The sequence below is a fragment of the Dasypus novemcinctus genome, chromosome 5 (assembly GCF_030445035.2).
Source record: "Dasypus novemcinctus isolate mDasNov1 chromosome 5, mDasNov1.1.hap2, whole genome shotgun sequence".
In the NCBI taxonomy this organism is placed as follows: domain Eukaryota; kingdom Metazoa; phylum Chordata; class Mammalia; order Cingulata; family Dasypodidae; genus Dasypus; species Dasypus novemcinctus.
In genome coordinates, this window is record NC_080677.1 from 117,191,616 (window position 1) to 117,214,952 (window position 23,337).

A 23,337-nucleotide genomic window follows, 5' to 3' on the forward strand; every position below is an offset into this window, starting at 1 on the left:
TGCCTGAAACATTTGCCTTCCCCAACTCCACTTATGTAAATCTCTCAAAACCATCCCCATGAAACCGCCTCTGTCTACTTCAACCCACACTCATATTTCTCCATTCTCTTAACTTGTACTTGTGACATTAGCTTTGCTAAAGCAAGGTAAGGAGTGAAAGGCAGGTTTCTGGTGATAGTTTCACTCCTTTCCCAAGTGTTCTACCTGCACTGGTTTAGAAACCTGCAGGTAATACCCAACAGGTCCCAACAGGTTGACTTTCTTCAAAGGTGGTTAATTAAAAGAATTAAGAACATAATACATCCTCAATTTATCCATTCTTTTTCCTCTAGCACTGTTGCTCAATTTGAAGAAAACTACAACTCTAAGTTGGAAGCTCTCTTAGAGGTTTTCCTGCCTAACGTCTTACCCAATGTAGGTGTGCATCTCCCCTCTACCACTTCCTTGAAAGATGGCTGTGCAACTTATTCATAAATGTATGTATTGTGCCCATCTCTCCAGGCACCCTGTTCCCTAGCTGGATAGCTCTGGCTGTTAAAATTCTTTCTTATACTACGGTATTCTCAAAGTTAGTTTTCTTGACCATATGTACCGGAATTATTTGAGATGTTGGTTAAAGATTCCTGAGTCAGATTCCATACATACTGAATCAGCATTTGTGGCAAAGAGGGAAACTAATCTGCATTGTTAACTGGTTTCCCATGTGATTTTTATGTTTACCACAGTTTGAATTCACTATTAGAATCTGGATTCTAAATCTATAATTCAGTTCTACCTTTCTGAATAACAGAGATCAAGTCACTTGTCTTCATGATAGCTCTTTAAATATAGGAAGGCAACAGGTCTCTTTCCTTTCCCTCTTTAATTCTCTTTTGTAACCAGGTTAACTATTCCTTCCTAACAAGGTTCAATACCCTGAACCAAACTGAATTCTTTTCTGTGGGTCCTCTCATGCTTGATAGTATTCCTTCCCAAGTGTGCAACCCAAAGGAAACAGAGAAAAAGAAAAGGTTTTAGTGGTTTTGCTACACAATGCTAATTTTTTTTTAAGATTTATTTATTTTATTTATTTCTCTCCCCTCCTCCCCCCCCATTGTCTGTTCTCTGTGTCCATTTGCTGCGTGTTTTTCTTTGTCCACTTCTGTTGTTGTCAGCAGCACGGGAATCTGTGTTGCGTCATCTTGTTGTGGCAGCTCTCCACGTGTGCGGCGCCATTCCTGAGCAGGCTGCACTTTCCTTCCTGCTGGGCGGTTTTCCTTATGCGGCGCACTCCTTGCGCGTGGGGCTCCCCTATGTGGGGACACCCCTGCTTGGCACGGCACTCCTTGCTCGCATCAGCACTGCTCGTGGGCCAGCTCCACACGGGTCAAGGAGGCCCGGGGTTTGAACCGCGGACCTCCCATGTGGTAGACGGACGCCCTAACCACTGGGCCAAGTCCGTTTCCCAACATTGTTAATTTTTTGGAGTATATAAATTTATACTCCTGACAATTGAGTATGAGAGTATTCATTCTGTCCTAAATAAGCCTCAGTATTATCATTCTGTAAATCTTTGCTCATTTAATAGGCACATGGTGTTGACTACTCATAGTTGTTTAAATCTGTATGCCTCTGTATATAATTTCACATATATATACTGGCCATTGTCAGCTCCTATCTTTTCTGTTTTTTGTTTTTGTTTTTGTTTTTTTAAATTCATTATGCCAGTCACTGTGCCATGAAAACTTTTTCAATGCATTATCTCATCTAATACTCAAAACATTTCCTTTACTTTACAGATAAAGAAACTGAGCCTTACAGAGCTTAGAATGAAGAAAGACAATTAAGTTGTCAGCTTTTTCACTGATTTATTCCTTCCTTTAATCAACAGTTTTCGGATGAGAATTCTTCATCTTCCAGACACTTTGTAAAATAAGTTAATAGGGCCACGCTCCTGGGATGAAATTATGTGGACGGTTCAGAAAGACAGTAGAAATTTTTACAACTTTGTTCTCTCCTTAATTCTACCTATCATTTCCTTTATTCTCTTTGTTATTTTTCCTGGCCTAGGTAATAGTGATCAAGTAATAATCAGATAGTAGAAAAGAGAGCTATTTACTGAATCAAAGTTTAAAGAGGATACATGTATCTGTTTATATGTTTGCCAAGGGAGGTAATATGTGGTTGTTCCAAAAAGAGTACCAGGGAAGGATCAGAGAGAGTTATTTCAAGGACAGCAGACACCCATAACAAATCACAGTCCATTAACTGGTAGCAGTATCAGGAGAAAGAGTACAGAAGTAAAAAATACATGTGTAAGTAAGGTTGGCTTTCATTTTTTTCCATTTTATATTATTTGATATCCCAAGACCAGTGTCTGTGCAATTAACTAAAATGTTCATGTTAATTCACTCTTTTTAGCATTTTAGTCCAAACAGCAGAGCTTCTCAAAGATTTGGTTAATTTAATCAAATTCAGTGCAATTTTACTTTAATTAATATACATATGCAGAAAATCAAATCCTGATATTTAAGTCAATTGAATCAACAACAAAATTTTTAAAAATGCAAACAGTGAGGTGCAGAGCTGAGTTGGAAGTGAAACTAAAAATAATGTAATCTTACTCTTTTATTTTACTAGAAGGTAGACAAAGCCCAAAGGTCATGCATTCTTTTACCAATGTCAGACAGTTAACAGTGACATTGAGATTCAAATTCAGGTTTCCTGACTTCAAATTCAGAGCAGCTTTGGCTAGGCCTTTTACTGATGTTTAACTATTCTCAATTTTGCTCAAGCACAACCTAGTTTCCTCAAGTTTCACAGAAGTTTTCCAAAAATATCTGTAAACTTAGTCAAAACAGTTTAAGGAAATGTACAAGGTCTTGGATTCAGGGCTTTGAGATTTCAGGCAGCCTGGTAAAAAGTTCTTGAGGGCTACCTTCTCTAAGTTCTGGAGAAAACTCAACTTTTTTCCTTATTAACTACTAACAGAAACATGTTCACTTGTGATTTCAAGGCTCTACATTTCCCCTCTTTCTTTCACATAATAAATAAGCACAGGAAAAAGAAAAACACATAGTATGTAAATTATGGTGCCCATTTCCCCAAATAAGAAGGACTACATCTTTTCTCTTTTTCAAGTTTTCCACTACTCTCTTCTAGGATCAATAATTTTAAACTACACACAACTTTTTAAGTTCACTTTCTCAACACTGAAAGTTTAGTGTTGAGAAAGCTCCTCCACAGTTTACTGCGTTGACTCTTTTCACAGAACAAAAAGAGAATGAGAACATTTAAGCAGGTTTTTCTAAATTGGGACACAATCAAAGTTTACAAAGCAAAGAACTTTCCTATTTACCTGGCAGCTTATTGTTTTTATAGGCTCTAGAATTTTATCCTCCAAAACACATTCTGATTGTTTACTAGAATACACCTAGCACCAACACCCACCTCTCCCATTTCATCCACCAGTAACGCCCTCCCTCCAAGGCCCTCCTCCACTCTCAGACATCCCTCCTTGCAATCACCGCCACAGCTACTCCCTCAGGCCCACTTTCCCTTTGCCCACCCTCCAGTACATAAACAAAAACCTTCCCTGGGTTTTATAATGAAAAACACAGTATACCAAGGTTTTCCCTGCACAATCAAACCCTAAAATCACTGACACCCTGAAAACAATATTAAATAGATAAACTCTCCATGAAAACCTGGAAAACTTCACCTCAAAGGGACATGCTCTTTTTAACCTTTTCCTGGAGATTCAGGCAAGATGGCCCCTCTGCCTGCAGACTTGAAAGTCTTTCCCCTAGAAAAAACAGAGCCCAAAGGTCTGAGGGACACACTCACTGCAAATCGGACTTGGCAGTTCTCCTCTCCCAGGTAGCACAGGTCTCCTGAGACGTTGGTCTCCAGCCAGAGGTGTTCTCCATTCACAGCATTCTCCTGGAAGGAAAAGACCCACCTTATTCAGTTTTCTTTTCAGAGGTAAAGGGGGAAAGAGTTCAACTTTAGAAATGAACCCAAGAAGTTTAAACACATCATTTTACCACTGAAAATACTGCTAAAGTTGGTCTTATCAAATTCTAGAGATGGAAAATGGTGTTTGGAAAAACTTTAAGCTATAATTCAAATAGACATTGTGGGAAGCAGACTTGGCCCAATGAATAGAGTATCTGCCTACCACATGGGAGATCCATGATTCAAACCCTGGGCCTCCTTGACCCGTGTGGAGCTGGCCCATGCGCAGTGCTGATGTGTGCAAGGAGTGCCCTGCCATACAGGGGTGTCCCCCACTTAGGAAAGCCCCATGCACAAGGAATGCACCCTGTAAGGACAGCCGCCCAGTGCAAAAAAAGTGCAGGCTGCCCAAGAATGGTGCTGCATACACGGAGAGCTGACGCAGCAAGGTGACACAACAAAAAAAGAGACACAGATTCTCGGTGCCGCTGATTAGAAGCAGTCAGAACACACAGCAAATGGACACAGAAAGCAGACAATGGGGGGGAAGGGGAGAGTAATAAAAAATAAATCTTTAAAAAAAAATAGACATTGTATTGAAGAAATAAATAATAAATAAATCTTTAAAAAAGTAATATATTTCTATTAGTTCAAACATTTTACTAATTCAGTAGGGCCTTCCCTCAATTAAGTCTAAAATGTTCAAAATGAATAAATTTACTGCTTCTAAAAATATTCACACACTTCTGATAGCAAACAGAGCTGTTATGACATAAGATATGCTGAGCAATAATCCTATTGTCCAGAAATGTGAAATGTTTCATTGGGGGTTAACACTGTATTTTGAAGAGTAGGATGAATAGTATTGTACATTACTTCTTAAGGTATGCTACCTTAGAAACATGATGGATATGTATATACATCCAAATGAGCAAAACACACTATATATAGAGAGAGAGTGTGTATGTGTGTGTTTTGCTCATTTTGCTTATAAAAGGCTCTGAACTTTTAGGGAAAGCATTGTATTAGGTGAACTGTAAAGAAATAAGACTAGAACTCTAGGTCTTACAGGAAAATTTTTGTTTTTATCTTATTCTTCATAAGTACACGAACATGTAATTATTTTTCCACGGCGTTTGTTTCCCCTTTATAGAATAACCAAGCAGTTTAGAAGTCCATCTTATATAGGAGCCACCTTTAATATAGCCCATTCCAAATGACAGCCCCTTGGATTCAGAAGCTTAGTACCAAGAAGTAACAATACACTCCAAAAGATGTTTGCTGAGAAAAAATAGCAAGTGCTATCCATCACTGGAAATAAGTATATTTATTCAGATTCAAATAGAACATATTTTACTTTCAGGACCTACAGCTCAAATAATTTTCAGCCAAGAATAATAATATGTCATGCTATGGCTTGTGATCGAGGTGCTTTGTAAGCCAAGAAAGGTGACGCCAAGTCTTGGAACCGCAAAAGACTACCAGTCCTGAAGGGACTCGAGAAGTTCCCTGTGCATGTAGGTGTTGAGGTATCAGGGAGGGACAATGCAGGGGGAGAATCCCAAGTAGGGAAGTGCCATTCATTTGACGGAGTGCCTCAAAACCCTTCCTAGAGGGAAAGCAACACAGAGGGGGACCCTCTCCCTATGTCAAAGGTTGCCTACCTTTTCACCAAAACTTATTCTACACTTTGGTAAGTTTCTCTGCAGAAAGTCATGTTCAATATTTTCATGCAAGTCAATGGGAAAAGGGATTCACCTTACATTAGATCTTGTGAGAAAGCAACAGAGGAAAGAGAAGAATAGCTGCAGGTTTGGACTTTAAGTTTTCAGATAGTGGTAGATGATGATAATATTAAAATAAAAATTTTAAAAGGGGACTACTGTATAAGGCATCTTGAAGAAATCAATCTCCACAATCTAAAGTATTCCAATTTAAAATATTTTACATATTATATGTGTATGTGTGGATATATACTATTTATTTATTTAACGTGTAACTATTTTTAGTATGGATATCCATCTTTAACATATAATATATAACCCTTTATTGAACAAAATTCCTTTTCCTTCTACTATTCTCTAATTCACTAAACAAACATTTATTCCACCCCATTGGTGCCAGTCACTGGAATTTTGTGGTAGTCCATGGAAGAAAATCTGCCAGAATGGTGGAAATTGAGCAAGTCAGTTCAGTGGCAAATACTAGGGAAACCTAACCACAGAAAAATCCTGCCAACTCTTTTAAAAAACAGAAGTATAACATGCTGCAGGGGGGAAAAGGTAAAAAATCACTGACAATACCAATCAAAGCAGGCCAGAAATTAAGTCCTGAGAGGTCAAGTAAGGCAGGCAGGAGCAGGCAAGACCCAGGGAATCAGTGACTTGCAAGTACATCAATAATTCACTGGGCTAGTGGGCTTAATCCTGAGTCAGAGGCTGTTTGTCTCCTGTTGCACTCCATACCAGTGCAGCTCCAGATGCTAGCATTCAGTGGCTTGCTGGTAAATCTTGCTCCTATTCAGGCATGGTAGCACTGTCCGGATTAGCTAACCTCACTCTTCAGTGGAGGTCTGACTTAGAAGATACCAACCTTTTGAAGAGAAGAGGAGAAATAAAAGATGGAAGCCTTGCTGTATCCTGCCACCATTAGCCAAGGATGCAGATTCTCAAATTTAGCTGCACATTGGAATGATCTGTTGAGCGTTAAAAAATACCTGGGTATTATCCCCATAGATTCTGCTTTAATTGATCTGAAGTGAAACATAAGCATCAGGATTTTTTTAACTTTCCTAGTTGCCTCTAATAATGTAGGAGAATCTGAGACCCAATAATCCAGTAGACCCTATCCTACCTCTACAAGCTTATTAAATAATAGATTTTAGAACCTCTGTGGCTGAAAATCTATCATACTATTAATAATATTCTTTGCTTTTGTACAATCACCAGTGAGGAAGAAAGAAAAATGTAAGAGAGGAAGAGAGACATGGCATGAAGTAGCACAGAGGGATTTTTAAGGAAAGAGACATGGAACCAGAGATACATAATGAGTAGGCTCAAAGCTAATAAGCTAGATCCTAGGAATAAAGAAAAGGAAACAAACTGTCACAAGCATTTAAAGAAACAACAGAGTAAAATAAAACATTCATAAGCTTTACCTAGTAATCTAACTTCTAGGAATAGATCAAGGAAATAACCTCAGTGGGAGAAAAAACTCTATACATTAAGCAGTTTGCTTCTAGAGTCTAATAATAAAAAACTGGAAACATTATAAATGTGTGGTAGAGATGAATGGTTACAAACTAAATGGAATATTACAAAGTCATCAGGATTTATAAATATGGAGATAGGCCCTATGAAAAATTATATGAGGCAAAGTGAAGTGAATAAAAATAAAATCCAAAATTGACTGAATATTATGACCACATAATTCTGCACACAAAAAAAGGTGGAAAAAAATTAAATTATGTAGTAGTTTGATTTCTTGAGTCACACATTCCCTTCCAGGTCCTTTCAACCTGTTGTTTTCCTTTACTGGAAAAATTGAGCAAAGAGTTTTCTTTATCTGCTGCCTCTACTTCCTTTCCACTCTATTATTCTTGAATGCAATTCCATCGGGGATTCTTCCTCCCCAGTCCACTGTAACTTTTCTTGCCAAGTTCATCAGTGGTTTCACATTATTAAGTCCAATAGTCAATTCTCCATCTTCACATTAGTCAAGAGCTTCAGTCATAGCTGATAACTCCCTACGGGGGACACTTTCTTCCCTGGCTTCAGAAACAATGACCACACCTTCCCAGTCTCCTTTGCCAGATCTTTGTTATATTCCTAAACTCTAAATGTTGGAGTGTTTCACAGCTCAGTATTCAGACTTTTACTCTTCTCTATCTATATTCAGTCCTTAGGTTATTGCACTCAGTTTAAATCTCATCTATTCACTGTTGACTCTCAAATTATACATACAGTCTGGTCCTCCTTCCTGAATTTCAGATTCATTAAAAACTGGTGGAGAGGTGGGGCAAGATGGTGTCTGAGTGAGCGCACCTCATAATCTCTTCTGCAAAGAAGCACCTGAGTAGGGTCGGAGTCCTGCGGGACCAGGCTGTTTTGGGTGTTTGCAGGGCAGGAGGTGTCTGGATGTCGATTTGGTGGGACGGTGACAGAGGAGATTCTTGCAAGAGGTAGAATTTTGGGTCTCTTGCACGGAGGTCAGAGGTTGTGGGCAGGACCCCTCCACCTAGGGCTGGTGCCCAGCTGCAGGGATACCTGAAGGCTTTGTTGTGCTGCGGTGTTCCCAGGCCCCATGTTAACTGGATGCGTGGTTCCCAGGTCTGTGTCCCCTAAACCCCGGTGGCCCACGCTCCGGAGACTCACACACCTTGAGTCTGCAATATCGCAGACTTCCCATTCCCAAATCCACCATGCCCTGAGATCCGTCTGAGGTCCTTGATTACCCTAGTCCTCAGTGTTTTTTTTTTTTCTCCTTGAGCTTGGAGGAGTGTACCAGCTGATTTGGGGAGAGTCTGGGAAGAAAGGAGAGGCAAATCTGCTGAGAAAGCCCAATTTACCTAAACGTCCTGAGATAGGAAACTTGGTCTGGGAGAAGGTGGAGTCAAAAAATCAATTAGGGCGGCGGACTTGGCCCAGTGGTTAGGGCCCTACCACATGGGAGGTCTGTGGTTCAAACCCCAGGCCTCCTTGACCCGTGTGGAGCTGGCCCATGCGCAGTGCTGATGCGCACAACGAGTGCCCTGCCATGCAGGGGTGTCCCCACGTAGGGGAGCCCCACGCGCAAGGAGTACGCCCTGTAAGGAGAGCTGCCCAGTGCGAAAGAAAATGTAGCCTGCCTAAGAATGGTGCTGCCCACACGGAGAAATGACACAACAAGATGACGGAGCAAAAAGAAAATTCCCGTGCTGCTGACAGCAACAGAAGCAGGCAAAGAAGACGCAGCAAATAGACACAGAGACCAGACACCCATGGTGGGGGGGGAGGGGAGAGAAATAAATAAATAAATCTTAAAAAAAAAAAAATCCATTAGACCTTCCCTAGCACACCTAAGGGGAAGGGTCTGTAGGACGTGCTATCCAAGCTTCCAATAGCATATTTGGGGTTTCAGGTAAGGTGTAAGTACTCTCACACTGGAAATAAAGAGGCATAGTCTTCTGTGTTGAGTTGGTTCAACAAGGACCTATTTGAATCTCCTAATGGACCTCTCAGGCAGCTTTCCTGCTGCTCTGGAAGAGAGAGAAGTGAGGAAGGGAGAAAGGGGGAAGGTCAGATCCCTAAGTATATTATTTAACTGCAAAGAGGATTCCTAGCTTGAAATATTGGTTCTTGTTTTGTTTTGTTTTTGTTTTTTTGTTTTGTCTTGGTTGCTAATATTGCATTGTCTCCTGGTCTTTCCTCCCATTTCATCTCCCAAGGTCCTTCCTCATTTATTTAGTTTTTTTTTTTTCTCTTTTTCTTTTTCTTGCATGTCTACCACCCTTTTCTTTGCCCCCCCCTTTCTCTTCTCTTTTTTTTTCTTTTCTTTTTCTTCTTTTTTATTTTATTTTCTTTATATAATAGGTGCTGCAGGGAGTGCTTCACATTTCCTGTGTTTCCTCATCCTCCATTTCCTCTTTTCTGTGTTTATTGATTTTGGCCACCTACACTATCCCTTTTCCCCTACATCTTTCTATCCTGCACCATATACTGTTTCTCTTACATTCCACCTCCCTTTCTTTGGCCCCCAAATTGTATGACTTTTTATTTCTAATACCTTTGTTCTGTTTTCTGTCTTTTATCCACTCTTGATATTATTGTCTTTCCTTTCTCTTTTCCTCTCTCATGAAAACACTGGTCTTTTAATTCATACTATATTCCTCCCCATATTCAGTTGACTGTCTCATTATAGGTACTCTACTTACTGCTATAACTCTACACAACTTACATGAGTCTAATATCCATTCTCCTAGATCTCACATTGTTGGTCTGTTAACATTTATTACCAATACTACTTTATACATTTTCTTTTCTTACTCATTTTGCTTTCCCTGGCCCTAATATTTTCCTTCAAAGTGAACTTAGCCAGCAACAAGAAAATAGAGTAAGAAGAACAATGTAACAAAGAGAAGACATAACACTTATGCACAAACAACAACTAATTAATATCCAAGACTAAACAAAGAAGCTAAGGAACTGATTAAACCTATTAAGATAAAATGATGACCAGACAGCAACAAAAAACTACAAACCAAACCAATAATCAGGAAAACATGGCCAAATCCAATGAACAAACTAAAAACCAGGAAGAGGAGGAGAACATTGGACAAGTAATTAAAGATCTCAAAAGATACATTAGAGATCAACTTAGTGAAGTAAAGGAAGAGATTAACAATATGAAGAAAACACTTGGAGAGGAAATTGCAGACATATGCAAAAAGATAACAGATATGAGGTGATGAACACCACAGATCAAGAAATAAAAAATACACTCTCAGCAAATAGCAGCAGAGTAGAAGAGGCAGAGGAGAGAATTAGTGACATGGAAGTCAGTACATCTGAAATCAAACAGATAGTAGAACTGATAGATAAAAAGATAGAAAAAATCCAGCTGGGACTTAGGGACCTGAAAAATGATGCAAAAATGCACAAACATATGTATTATAGGCATCCCAGAAGGAGAAGAGAAGGGAAAGGGAACAGAAGGTGTGTTAGAGGAAATAATGGCTGAAAACTTCTCAAATCTACTGAGAGAGATGGATGTACATATCCAGGAAGCACAACGCACCCCAAACACCATAAATCCCAACAGGCCGACCCCAAGACATATACTTGTCAAATTATCCAATGCTCAAGACAAAGAGAAAATTCTAAAAGCAGCAAGACCAAAGAGAACCATCACATACAAGGGAGGCTCCATAAGATTAAGTGCTGATTTCTCACCTGAAACCATGGAGGCAAGAAGGCAGTGGTATGATATAGTCAAGGTACTAAAAAGAAAAAAATTTCCAACCAAGAATACTCTACCCAGCTAAGCTAGCATTCAAAAATGAGGGAGAGTTCAAAATATTCACAGAAAAACAGAAATTAAAAGAGTATGCCAACAAGAACCCTGCCCTTCAAGAAATACTAAAGGGAGTTCTGCAGGAAGAAAGAAAAAAACAGGAGAGACAAGAGTTGGAGGAGAGTGAAGAGCAACAAAAAAGCAAAAAGAGAAGGAAATAAACAAAATATGACAAACACAAGTCCAAAAAAAATACAGCTAACATAAATAATTCCTTGACAGTAATAACACTGAATGTCAATGGATTAAATGCACCTGTCAAAAGATTCAGACTGGAAGATTGGATAAGGAAATATGACCCATCTATATGCTGTCTACAAGAAACACATCTTAGACCCAGGGATTCAAGGAGGTTGAAAGTGAATGGCTGGAAACAATCTGACAAGCAAACAATAACGAAAAAAAAAGGCAGGAGTAGCTACATTAATATCAGAAAAAATAGACTTTCAACATGAAACGATTGTGAGAGACAAAGATGGATACTACATATTAGTGAAAGGGATACTCTTTCAAGAAGAACAAACAATCATAAATATTTCAAAAGAAATTAATAACTACCTTGAAACTAATGAAAATGATAACACAACATACCAAAACTTATGGAATGCAGCAAAAGCAGTACTGAGAGGAAAATTTACAGCCATAAATTCATACATCAAAAAAGAAGAAAGAAGAAAAATTGAAGAACTAACTGCACATTTGGAAGAATTAGTAAAAAAAAACAAAAAAGTAACCCACAGGAAGAAGACAGAAATAACAAAGATAAGAACAGAACTAAATGAAATAGAAATTAAGAAAGCACTTGAAAAGATAAACAAAACCAAGAGCTTGTTCTTTGAGAAGATCAATAAAATTGACAAACCCTTAGCTAGACTAACAAAGAAAAAAAAAGAGAAGATGCAAATACACAAAATAAGAAATGAGAAAGGAGATATCATCACTGACCCCACAGAAATAAAGACTGTCATAAGAGGATACTTGGAAAAACTATATTCCAACAAAAATGACAATTCAGAGGAAATGGACAAATTCCTAGAAACACATAAGCAGCCTATATTGATGAAAGGAGAAACTGATGATCTCAACAAACCAATCACAAGTAAAGAGATAGAATCAGTCATTAAAAACCTCCCAACTAAGAAGAGCCCAAGGCCAGATGGCTTCACATAGTAGAATTGTAGTTGAATTCTACAAAACATTCCAGAAAGAACTAATGCCAATCTTGCTGAAAATCTTCCAAAAAATCGAAGGGAAAAAACAATACCTAATTCATTCTATGATGCCAACATTACCCTAGTACCAAAGACAAACAAAGACACTACAAGAAAGGAAAATTACAGACCAATTTCTTTAATGAACCTAGACGCAAAAATCCTCAACAAAATACTTGCTAACCATATTCAGAAACACATTAAACGAATTATACACCATGACCAAGTGGGATTCATTCCGGGTATGCAAGGATGGTTCAACATAAGAAAATCAATCAATGTAATATACCATATAAACAGACTGAAGGAAAAAAATCACATGATTTGTATCTATAGATGCAGAAATGGCATTTGACAAAATACAGCACCCTTTCTTGATAAAAACACTGCAAACAATTGGAATACAAGGAAATTTTTTCAACATGACAAAGAATATATATGAAAAACCCACAGCCAACATTGTTTACAATGGTGAAATCCTAAAATCTTTCCCTCAAAGATCAGGAACAAGACAAGGATGCCCACTATCACCTCTTCTATTTAACATTGTCTTAGAAGTACTTGCTCAAGCACTGAGGCAAGACCAGATATAAAAGGCATTCAAATTGGAAAGGAAGAAGTCAAAATTTCATTATTTGTGGATGACCTGATCCTATACATAGAAAACCCTGAGAGGTCTACAACAAAGCTTCTAGAACTCATAAATGAGTTTAGTAAAGTCTCAGGTTATAAGATCAATGCGCAAATATCAGTAGCATTTCTGTACAGCAATAATGAGCAAGCTCAGGAGGAAATCAAGAAACAAATACCATTTACAATAGTAAATAAAAAAATAAATACCTAGGAATAAATTTAACTAAAGATGTAAAAAACTTATACACAGAGAACTATACAACACTGTTCAAGGAAATCAAAGAAGACCTAAATAAATGGAAGAATATTCCCTGTTCATGGATAGGAAGACTAAATATTATTAAGATGCCTATCCTACCAAAACTGATCTACACATTCAAAGCAATCCCAATAAAAATCAACACAGCATTCTTTTAATGAACTAGAAAAACTAGCTATGAAATTTATTTGGAAAGGAAAGAGGCCCCGAATAGCCAAAGACATATTGAAAAAGAAAAATGAAATTGGAGGAATACTTTAAAACATACTACAAAGCTACTGTAGTGAAAACAGCATGGTATTGGCACAAGGAGAGACACACAGACCAATGGAACCGAATTGAGAGTTCTGATATAGATCCTCATATATATAGTCATATAATATTTGATAAAACCACCAAATCCTTTCAACTGGGAGAGAATGGCCTACTCAACAAATGATGCCTGGAGAGCTGGATATCCATATGTAAAAGAATGAAAGAGGATTACCAGCTCACATCTTATACAAAAATCAACTCAGGATGGATCAAAGACCTAAATATAAAACCCAAAACCATAAAGACTTTGGAAAGCAGTGTAGGGAAGCATATACAAGACCTTGTCATAGGAAATGGCTTCATGAACTTCACATCAAAAGCATGAGCAGCAAAAAAAACAATAGATAAATGGGACTTCCTCAAAACTAAAGCCTTCTGCACCTCAAAGAAGTTTGTCAAGAAAGTGAAAAGAGAGACTACACAATGGGAGAAAATATTCGGTAACCATATATCTGATAGGAGACTTATAATGTGCATATATAAAGAACTCCTATACCTCGAAAATAAAAAGACAACCCATTTAAAAAATGGGAAAAAGATTTAAACAGACACTTCTCCAAAGAAGAAATACAAATGGCTAAAAAGGACATGAAAAAATGCTCAAAATCTCTAGCTATCAGGGAAATGCAAATCAAAACTACAATGAGATACCATCTTACTCCCATAAGATTGGCAGCTATGAAAAAAACAGAAGACTACAAGTGCTGGAGAGGATGTGGAGGAAGGGAACACTCACCCACTGCTGGTGAGAATGCAGAAGAATCCAACCATTCTGGAGGACAGTTTGGCGGTTTCTCAAAAAACTAGCCATAGATTTGCCATATGACCCAGCAATTCCACTGCTGGGTATATACCCAGTAGAACTGAAAACAAGGACACAAACCAATATATGCACACCAATGTTCATAGCAGCATTGTTCACTATTGCCAAAAGTTGGAATCAACCCAAATGCCCATCAACAGGTGAATGGATAAATAAAATGTGGTATATACATACAATGGAATACTACTCAGCTGTTAAGAACAAATACACTACAAACACACATGATAACATGGATGAATCTTGAGAACCTTATGTTGAGTGAAGCAACCCAGGCATTGAAGGTCAAATACTACATGACCTCAATGATATGAAATAAGTAAACCAAGCTGCCTCAGAGAGCTAGAGACTGGATGATAGGCTTAAAGGAAATTCGGGGCGGGGGGTAGAGGAAGGATGTAAGCTGACACCTACATGGGTGAAATCTATGATAAGCTGGAGGTAAGTATTTGTACAAGGAAGGGATAAAATAGGGGAAGAGGGTTATCTTTGGGTGGGGCTTTGCGAGCTTGAGGGGGGCTAGGGATGGGAGGATGGGTAATATTGCCCAAGAAATTGGGGAGAGGGTGGGGGAACATATGAACATAGGAGATTGTCAGGTATGTGGCTGAGAGTACAATGCTAAGAAAACTTTTCCAAAAATATAATAAGGAAGGTTACCTGCTTAAGATGCTTAAAGGGAATAATCCGACACAGGACAGGCTCCTAGGGAGTGTGTGAGTGCTCATTTTGCCACAGTGGGTTATATCATTGGATAGAGACCCATATAATGAGAGTGAAGGTATACCCACATCCTGGGGGGGACTGATGTTCTCAAATAGAGGGAACTGTGTCTCTCGAGAGAAATGCTGGCTCCCGATGCATTAGGGCAATTGAGCATATCTAGCCCTCAATACTGTTGCAAGTATCTCTGAACATGGCCCTTCAAGCAATGAAGATTTTGACTGTCACTTTGGGCCCTAAGGGAAGGGGGAGAGAGGTATTGAATAGATGCAATCAGTGTAACTGTGTGGGCAATAGAAGTGTTCCACAAGAGCACGCAAGGATGGATATAAGACATGTAAAATTACACCAAAAATATATAGGGGCTGATAAGCTAAAATGTAAATCATAATGTAAAACATAAGATAACTAAAAATTTAGAAAATTGTATAGTCTAAAATATAAACCACAATGTAAACCCAAATGTTACCTTGTTTGAAAGCTATTGTCTCAATATCTATACATCAGTTTCAGTAAATATAGTATGAACATGTAAAAAGATTATTGCTGTGGAAGGGAAAAGGGTTTTATGTTGGATATGTGGGAGCACTGTATATTGTATATATCAATTACTGTGATCTAAAACTTCTATGAAAATAAGCTCAATAATTAGGAAAAAGAAAAAAAGAAAAAGAAAGGACGTAGACACCGAGGAAAAGACAGAAGAAGTTGCCTTGCCAATTTGCATACAGGGCAACAACTTATTGCAGTGATGGAAGGCAAAACATCAAAAACAAAGTTTTTGCAGTTTTTAATTTTTTTTTTTAAAGATTTATTTATTTATTTATTTAATTTCCCCCCCCTCCCCTGGTTGTCTGTTCTTGGTGTCTATTTGCTGCGTCTTGTTTCTTTGTCCGCTTCTGTTGTCGTCAGCGGCACGGGAAGTGTGGGCAGCGCCATTCCTGGGCAGGCTGCTCTTTATTTTCACGCTGGGCGGCTCTCCTCACGGGCACACTCCTTGCGCGTGGGGCTCCCCCACGCGGGGACACCCTTGCGTGGCAAGGCACTCCTTGCGCGCATCAGTGCTGCGCATGGCCAGCTCCACACGGGTCAAGGAGGCCCAGGGTTTGAACCGCGGACCTCCCGTATGGTAGACGGACGCCCTAACCACTGGGCCAAAGTCCATTTCCCCAGTTTTTAATTTTTTGACACCCCAATTTATTGTTACCTTAATTTTTCTAAATTAATATGTATTCTATATCTAACCTTTAAACTCATCACTGTGTTCCATTTTACTATTAATGGAACCGGGCAATATATTGGGCTTCATTGTTAAAGAAGTTTTGGATCACAGAGAGGTTCAACTATGGCAGGGGAGGAATACTGGTGTGGGATGTTATTGACAGAGGACACATGGTTGGCAGGGAGTTCTCCAGGGCATATATCCAGGGTACATAAAAATGTTTGGATATTTTCATAGTGGTTACAATTAAAAACAACAACTGAGGGAGTGCTGAGTTCCTAGCCAGGGGCCCTCTATCACAGTCCCTAAAGGAAGAGCAACAATCCCCCAAGTGAAATGGCAAAGACCAAAAAAGAAGGAAGGTCCAACAATAAACCTTTGATACTAATGACTATGTTTGTAAGCCTGTGCACCTGAAGTAAGAACAAGGCCTAGAGCTGCAGGGTGCCTAAAGGTTACTTCCTGAGAGCCTCCATGTTGCGCAAATGTGGCCAGTCTCAAAGCCAAACTCAGCATGTAAATGTCCCATGCCTTCCCCCCAGCATGGGACATGACTCCCGTGGATGAGCCTCCCTGGTACCAAGGGATTACTACCAAGTACCAGCTGATGATGTAACTAGAAAATGAATAAAAGGGTCAACATGGACCAGCAGAATATCTCAGTCTACGTATAATACCAGGAGTTAAAAATGCTTTCTGACCTGAACTAAAGGGGGAAATGGAAAGGACAAATGAGTTTATATGGCTATGAGTCTCCAAAAAGGGCCGGGAAGTTATCAGAGGGGTTGCCCTTATGCACACCTGAGCAGAGTCCCAGAGACAGATAAAGTAGATGCAACCTCAGGTATTGGTTCTTCTGAGGGCTACAGAGACCCACAGGTTCTATGGTCATGGCAGACAGAGTTCAGTGCCATGTCAGTTGGCCCTACTTCGGAGTTTGTGTTTCTGTGTGATGAAGATGGACTCAGATGTGATCTTTGTCCATATGTATCTCTGGTTACTTTTACCAGAACTGTAGTTGGTGCTGGGGTTTAATGTATACCCAGGGGACCTGAATCTCTGGACTGACCATGTTATAGCCAGACCCCAAGCCTCAACAGACTTGCAACTCCTACACTCTGATTTATTGGACTTACCCCACTCAGCTAACATGGAGGTGAAGAAGGTCAAACACCACACCAGGGAGCCAAGAGTGCCTACAACTGAAAGCAGGAGAATTGCATCCAATATCCATGTAGAATCTAAGACCCTCTTGATATAGATGTGGAGTGGATACAACCATTCTAAGGTCCACAGGATGGAGGAATAGAGAATGGATTAGAGTGGACTTACTGATATTCTATTCATGAAATATTGTGATTAGTAATCGAAGAAAATGTGGCATTGGTGTGGAGAAAGTGGCCATGGTGGCTGCTGGAGGTAGGGAGTGGGAGGAAGAGATGTGATGTGGGGGATTTTGCAGGGGTTGGAGTTGTCCTGGGTGGTGCTGCAGGGACAGTTACCAGACATTGTATGTCCTCCCATGGCCCACTGGATGGACTGTGGGAGAGTGTGGGCTATGGTGTGTACCATTGACTATGAGGTGCAGCAATGCTCAGAGATGTATTCACCAAATGCAATGAATGTCTCATGATGATGGAAGAGAATGTTGCTATGGGGGGGCGTAGTGGGGTGAGGGGGGTGGGGGGTATATGGGGACCTCATTTTTTTACATATAATATTGAAAAATGAATAGAGACAAAAAAAAATCAGGAAGAAAAACAAACCCTTGAAAAGAGTCATGCAAGGAAAATATGAGGCATACCTTTGCTAGACTATGTTTTTTCCATGCCTGATGATTTTTGGCATGATTTCTTATCTGATGCCCAAGAAAGGTATCCAGTCTGCCTGGCATTAGCAGAATGACTGAAACAGATAAACTTTTGTGAATTTCTTTCTACAATTGTAATGAACCTTTCTCTAACTCAAAGTTTATAAACATAGGCATTGTAGTCAGACGGACTTGCCATTTAATGACTGTATGACTTAGGACCTCTCTAACTTCTCTGAACCTCAGTTTGTTCATTGGTAAAACTAGAATAATAATTTCGCCACCTTCATAAAAACCTCCCACATGCATTCCTCCACAAGCATGCCCTTTCTCCTCTGGAGTGACTGGGAAGTAAACCTTTGGGATGACTTTGGAAGCTTCTTGGTGAAGATGTCAGAGCAACTGTCAGTCTGGGTCATTGAATAACTATGTGGAGCAGGACCACATCCACCCCCAACCCACCTGGAGCATCTCTGATTTCATGAATTAGAAGTAAATTTTTATTGTATTAAATCATTGTATATTTGAGTTTTTATTTTCTACAACCTATTTAAAATAGGCCTCTTTTCTTTGGTTATATTTTTGTCCTGATTTCCTTTCCTTTTCTGCAGATCCCAGTAACTTACCACACACTGGATAGCATGTATAATCTCTGGGTCTTACTTTCTTCTTGTCTAAATTCTAATTTTAATACTCCCTGTGGTTTATCCTATACATTATTGTAAAATTAATTTCCCTGAAACACAGCTATAATTATGCCTCTTCCTTGCTTGGAATTCTTAAGTGAATCATTACTGTTTATAAAATAAAGCACAAATTCAGTCTGGTATTCTTCCATTCCACTAATGGTATCAACCTCTCTATCCCTATTCATCTTCATATATTTTACTCTCTTGTCACTCTCCTCTGAAAGGCTACACTTTACCTCTTTTAGGCCATGCTTTTTTTCATTCCATTCTCCCTACCTGGAATCTCTTTTTCTCTTCTCCACATATTCATCTTGAAATACTATCCCAAAAAGTGTATAACTCAAATAATATACATCTGTGTTGGGCAAAAAAAAATAGCACTCCCATTTCTAAAGGAGATAACACATTTTCTATACATGTGAGTGCTGAAATAAATCTCTACAGATACACTTAAATTTATATTGATAGATTTATATAGATATATCTATTTACCTAAGATACAGACCCAGGTAGATATAGATTCATAGATAGAGATATAATTCCTTGCTTAAGTTCTACTGAAATTCTATTAAAGGTTATAGGTAAAAAGATAAAGATCGGGCTGGATATAATAGGCTGAATAACACTTATGAATAAAAAGTATACTGATAACAGAAGAAAATAGCCTATACAAAATGAAGATACTTGTTTATAAAAATGGGATAAAATACATGCAAAGACCCCTGTGCATTATCATCATTATTATAGTCAATCATCTAGATCTATTTACTGAGTATTCACAAGAGTCAACATCAAACAAAACTCCCACCATGAACATTTTAAAGCGCAGTTTGTTGTAGGGTGAAGAAACAAGAAGGAAGGAAGGAAAGAAATGATGATAGAAGGAAGAGAAGGAAAAAGGGAGAAAGTTAGAACAGTGTCTGAAAAGATAAATAAATCACATATTTAAGAACAATGTTTCCCCCCACTGATTTCTTAGCATTTTAGAGGTCCTCTATTTTATCTTACTTGATCTTCTCCCTTTAATATTTTAAGATTCTCCACCTTCCCAGCTTTTCTCCTTAGTCAGTATTATATTAAACAGCAGCCTAGAAAACTCAAATGAACTAGGAGGTTCATGACTCTATAAATACTTCCATAAAGAATTTTTTTATAATACAAATTCATTTCTTTCATAGGGCTTATCCCAATTTGTAATATTTTATTTATTTGTACATTGATCTAATGAATGTTTCTTACCCACACTATATTCAATGTCTAACACCTGGCATAGTACCTGACACATGGCGATAATCAATAAATATTTATGAAATAAATTAAGGAATAAATGAATATATGTGCACATTAAAAACAGTCTCTATCCTACCTCTTTCCCACTATCAAAATCCTAGGTGATGTTATGGCAGCTATAATATTTGGGGGTAAAAGAGTAAAACTTTTTAAAAATTCTGTGGTTTCAAAGTGAAGGAAGACTAATAAGAAACAGAAATTGCTTAGGTGAATACATTCTACCAGTATAATTTTAGGTCAAGCCAGTTTGACAGTTTCATGATTCCTGACAAAAAATATCTTTTTGAAGATGGGGGCAAGATAGCAGCTGAATAAGATACTCCAAGAGTCAGCTTGTTCTACAGGGCACTTAGTAATCTATAAGCAGAAGTATCTAAAACAGCTGTTTGGGAGACCTGGGAGACTAGAAGAGCATCCTACAACATCCTTGGAAGAATGGAAGGAGGAAATTGCCCATCAGCAGTGAAGATTGATGAGTAGAGCATACCACACCATGGAGACCTGTACCCATCACCCTAATACCAAAGCCAAATAAAGATATTACAAAAAAAGAAAATTATAGACCCATTTCCTTAATGAATACGGATGCAAAAATCCTCAGCAAAATACTCAGTAATCGAATCCAACAACACAATGGAAGAATTATTTATAAGATCAAATGGGTTTTATAGCAGGTATACAAGGGTGCTTCAACAGGAGAAAATCAGTGTAACACACCACATTAATAAATCAAAGAAGAAGAATCACATGATCCTATCAATTAATACAGAAAAGGTGTTTGACAAAATACAACATCCTTTCTTGATAAAAATACTGCAAAAGATAGGAATTGAAGGAAACTTCCTCAACACGATAAAGGCCATATATGAAAAACCCACAGGTAACATTGTACTCAATGGTGTAAGACTGAAAGCTTTCCAGTTGAGATCAGGAAAGACAAGGATGCCCACTGTCAGCGTTGTTGTTCAATATAGTGCTAGGTGCTCTAGCTAGAGCAATTAGGGAAGAAAAAGAAATAAAAGGCACCCAAGGAATAAAATATGGATTAGCGTGAACTTACTGGTATTCCACTATAGAACTATCATAACTCTAGCAATGAAAGAAATTGTATCACTGATGTGGAAACAGTGGTCACAGTAGTTGCTGAGGGCAGGCAGAGGGAAGAAGAGATGTGATGTGGGGGCATTTTCGGGACTTGGAGTTGTCCTAAATGATATTGCAGGGACAGATGCTGGACATTATATATCCTGCTATAACTCACTGAATGGATTGGGGGAGAGTGTAAACTACAATGTAAACTATAATCCATGTTGTGCAGCAGTGCTCCAGAATGTATGCACCAAACACAATGAATGTGCCACAATGATGAAAGAGGTTGTTGATGTGGGAGAAGTGGGGGTGGAGGGGCGGGAGGGGGGGTATATGGGAACCTCATATTTTGTAATATAACATTTTTTGTGATCTATGTATCTTAAAAAAAAAAAAAAGAGGGATCCAAATCAGAAAGAAAGAAGTAAAACTTTCACTATTCTCACATGATAAGGTCCTATAACTAGAAAGTCCTGAAAAATCTATAACAAGGTTGCTAGAGCTAATAGCTCTGATTTCAGCAGAGTGGCAGGATGCAAGAATAATACAAAAAAATCAGTAGTATTTATATACACTAGTAATGCACAATCTGAGGAGAAAGTCAGGGAAAAAATTCCCTTTACAATAGTGACTAAAAAAATCAAATATTTAGAAATAAACTTGACCAATGATGTAAAGCACTTGTATTCAGAAAACTACAATGCATTGCTAAAAGGAATTTAAAAAGACCTAAATATATGGAAGAATATTTCATGTCCATGGATGGGAAGACTAAATATCATTAAGATGTCAATTCTATCCATATTGATATTCATATACAATGCCATCCTGATAAAAATTCCACCAGGATTTTTTTAAAAGAAATGGAAAACACAATTATCAAATTTATTTGGAAGATTAATGGGCCCTGAATAGCCAGAAGCATCTTAAAAAGGAACAGTGAAGTTGGAGGACTCTCACTTTTGGGATTTAAATCATATTACCTAGCTGCAGTGGTAATAACAGCATGGTACAGGTATAAATACAGACACATAGACCAATGGAGCTGAATTGATGGTTCAGAAACAGACACTCACATATATGGTCAAGTGATTTTTTACATGGCTGTCAAACCCACCCAACTGGGACAGAACAGTCTATTCAACAAATGGTAGGGGGAGAGCTGGATATCCATATCCAAAAGAAAAAAAGAGGACCCCTATCTCACATCTTACACAACAATTAACTCAAAATGGATCAAAGACCTAAATATAAAAGTTAGAACCATAAAGCTCCTAGAAGAAAATGTAGGGAAATATCTTCAAAATCTGGTGGTAGGAAGTAGATTCTTTTTTTTTTTTTTTTTGTCATATATTTTTTTTCTTTATTTGTCTTTTTTTTTTTAATGTTACATTAAAAAAATATATGAGGTCCCCATATACCCCCCACCACCTTCACCCCACTCCTCCCCCCATAACAACAACCTCCTCCATCATCATGAGACATTCACTGCACTTGGTGAATACATCTCTGAGCACCGCTACACCTCATGGTCAATGGCCCACATCATAGGCCACACTCTCCCACAGTCCACCCAGTGGGCCATGGGAGGACACACAATGTCCCCATTGCACCACCCAGGACAACCCCAAGTCCCGAAAATGCCCCCACATCACATCTCTTCCTCCCACTCCCTACCTCCAGTAGCCACCATGGCCACTTTTTCCACACCGATGCCACATTTTCTTCAATTACTAATCACAATAGTTCTTGAGTAGAATATCAGTAAGTCCACTCTAATCCATACTCTATTCCTCCATCCTGTGGACCCTGAAATGGTTGTGTCCACTCCACATCTCACCCCAAGCAACAAAAGAACACATGGATAATTGGGACCTCCCTCCTCAAACTTACACACTTTTGTGCTTCCAAGGACTTTGTCAAGAAGGTGAAAAGGCAGCCCACTAAAAAGGAGAAAATATTTGGAAGCCAAATATCTGATAAGGGTTTGATTTCCATTCTATATAAAGAGATCATACAACTCAACAATAAAAGAGCAAGCAATTCAAAGGTTTTAAATGGGTAAAAGACTTAAATAGACATTTCTTCAAAGAGGAAAAACAAATGGCCAAAAAACACATGGAAGAAAGTTTAATATCACTAGCTATAAGGAAAATGCAAATCAAAATTACAATGAGATATCTTCTCACACCTCATAGAATGTCCATTATTTAAAAAACAGAAAAAAACAAGTCCTGTAGAGGGTGTGGAGAAATAGAAACATTCCTTCGCAGCCTCTTTGGAAGACAGT

At 38.5% G+C, this 23,337-nt stretch overlaps 1 protein-coding gene across 5 annotated transcripts in view; it reads right to left on the reverse strand.

Annotated features, from left to right (window-relative positions):
• Nucleotides 1-23,337, reverse strand: part of DGKI (diacylglycerol kinase iota) — a 501,434-nt gene that overhangs the window by 301,665 nt on the left and 176,432 nt on the right. For all 5 annotated transcript variants that reach the window (XR_009185891.2, XM_071215292.1, XM_058297427.2 and 2 more), the window contains one exon: nucleotides 3,826-3,921. Coding sequence is in view for 4 of the 5 variants with exons in the window: in XM_071215292.1 (XP_071071393.1) it covers nucleotides 3,826-3,921 (96 nt within the window). In the remaining variant the exon portion in view is untranslated. The remainder of the gene's footprint in view (nucleotides 1-3,825; nucleotides 3,922-23,337) is intronic.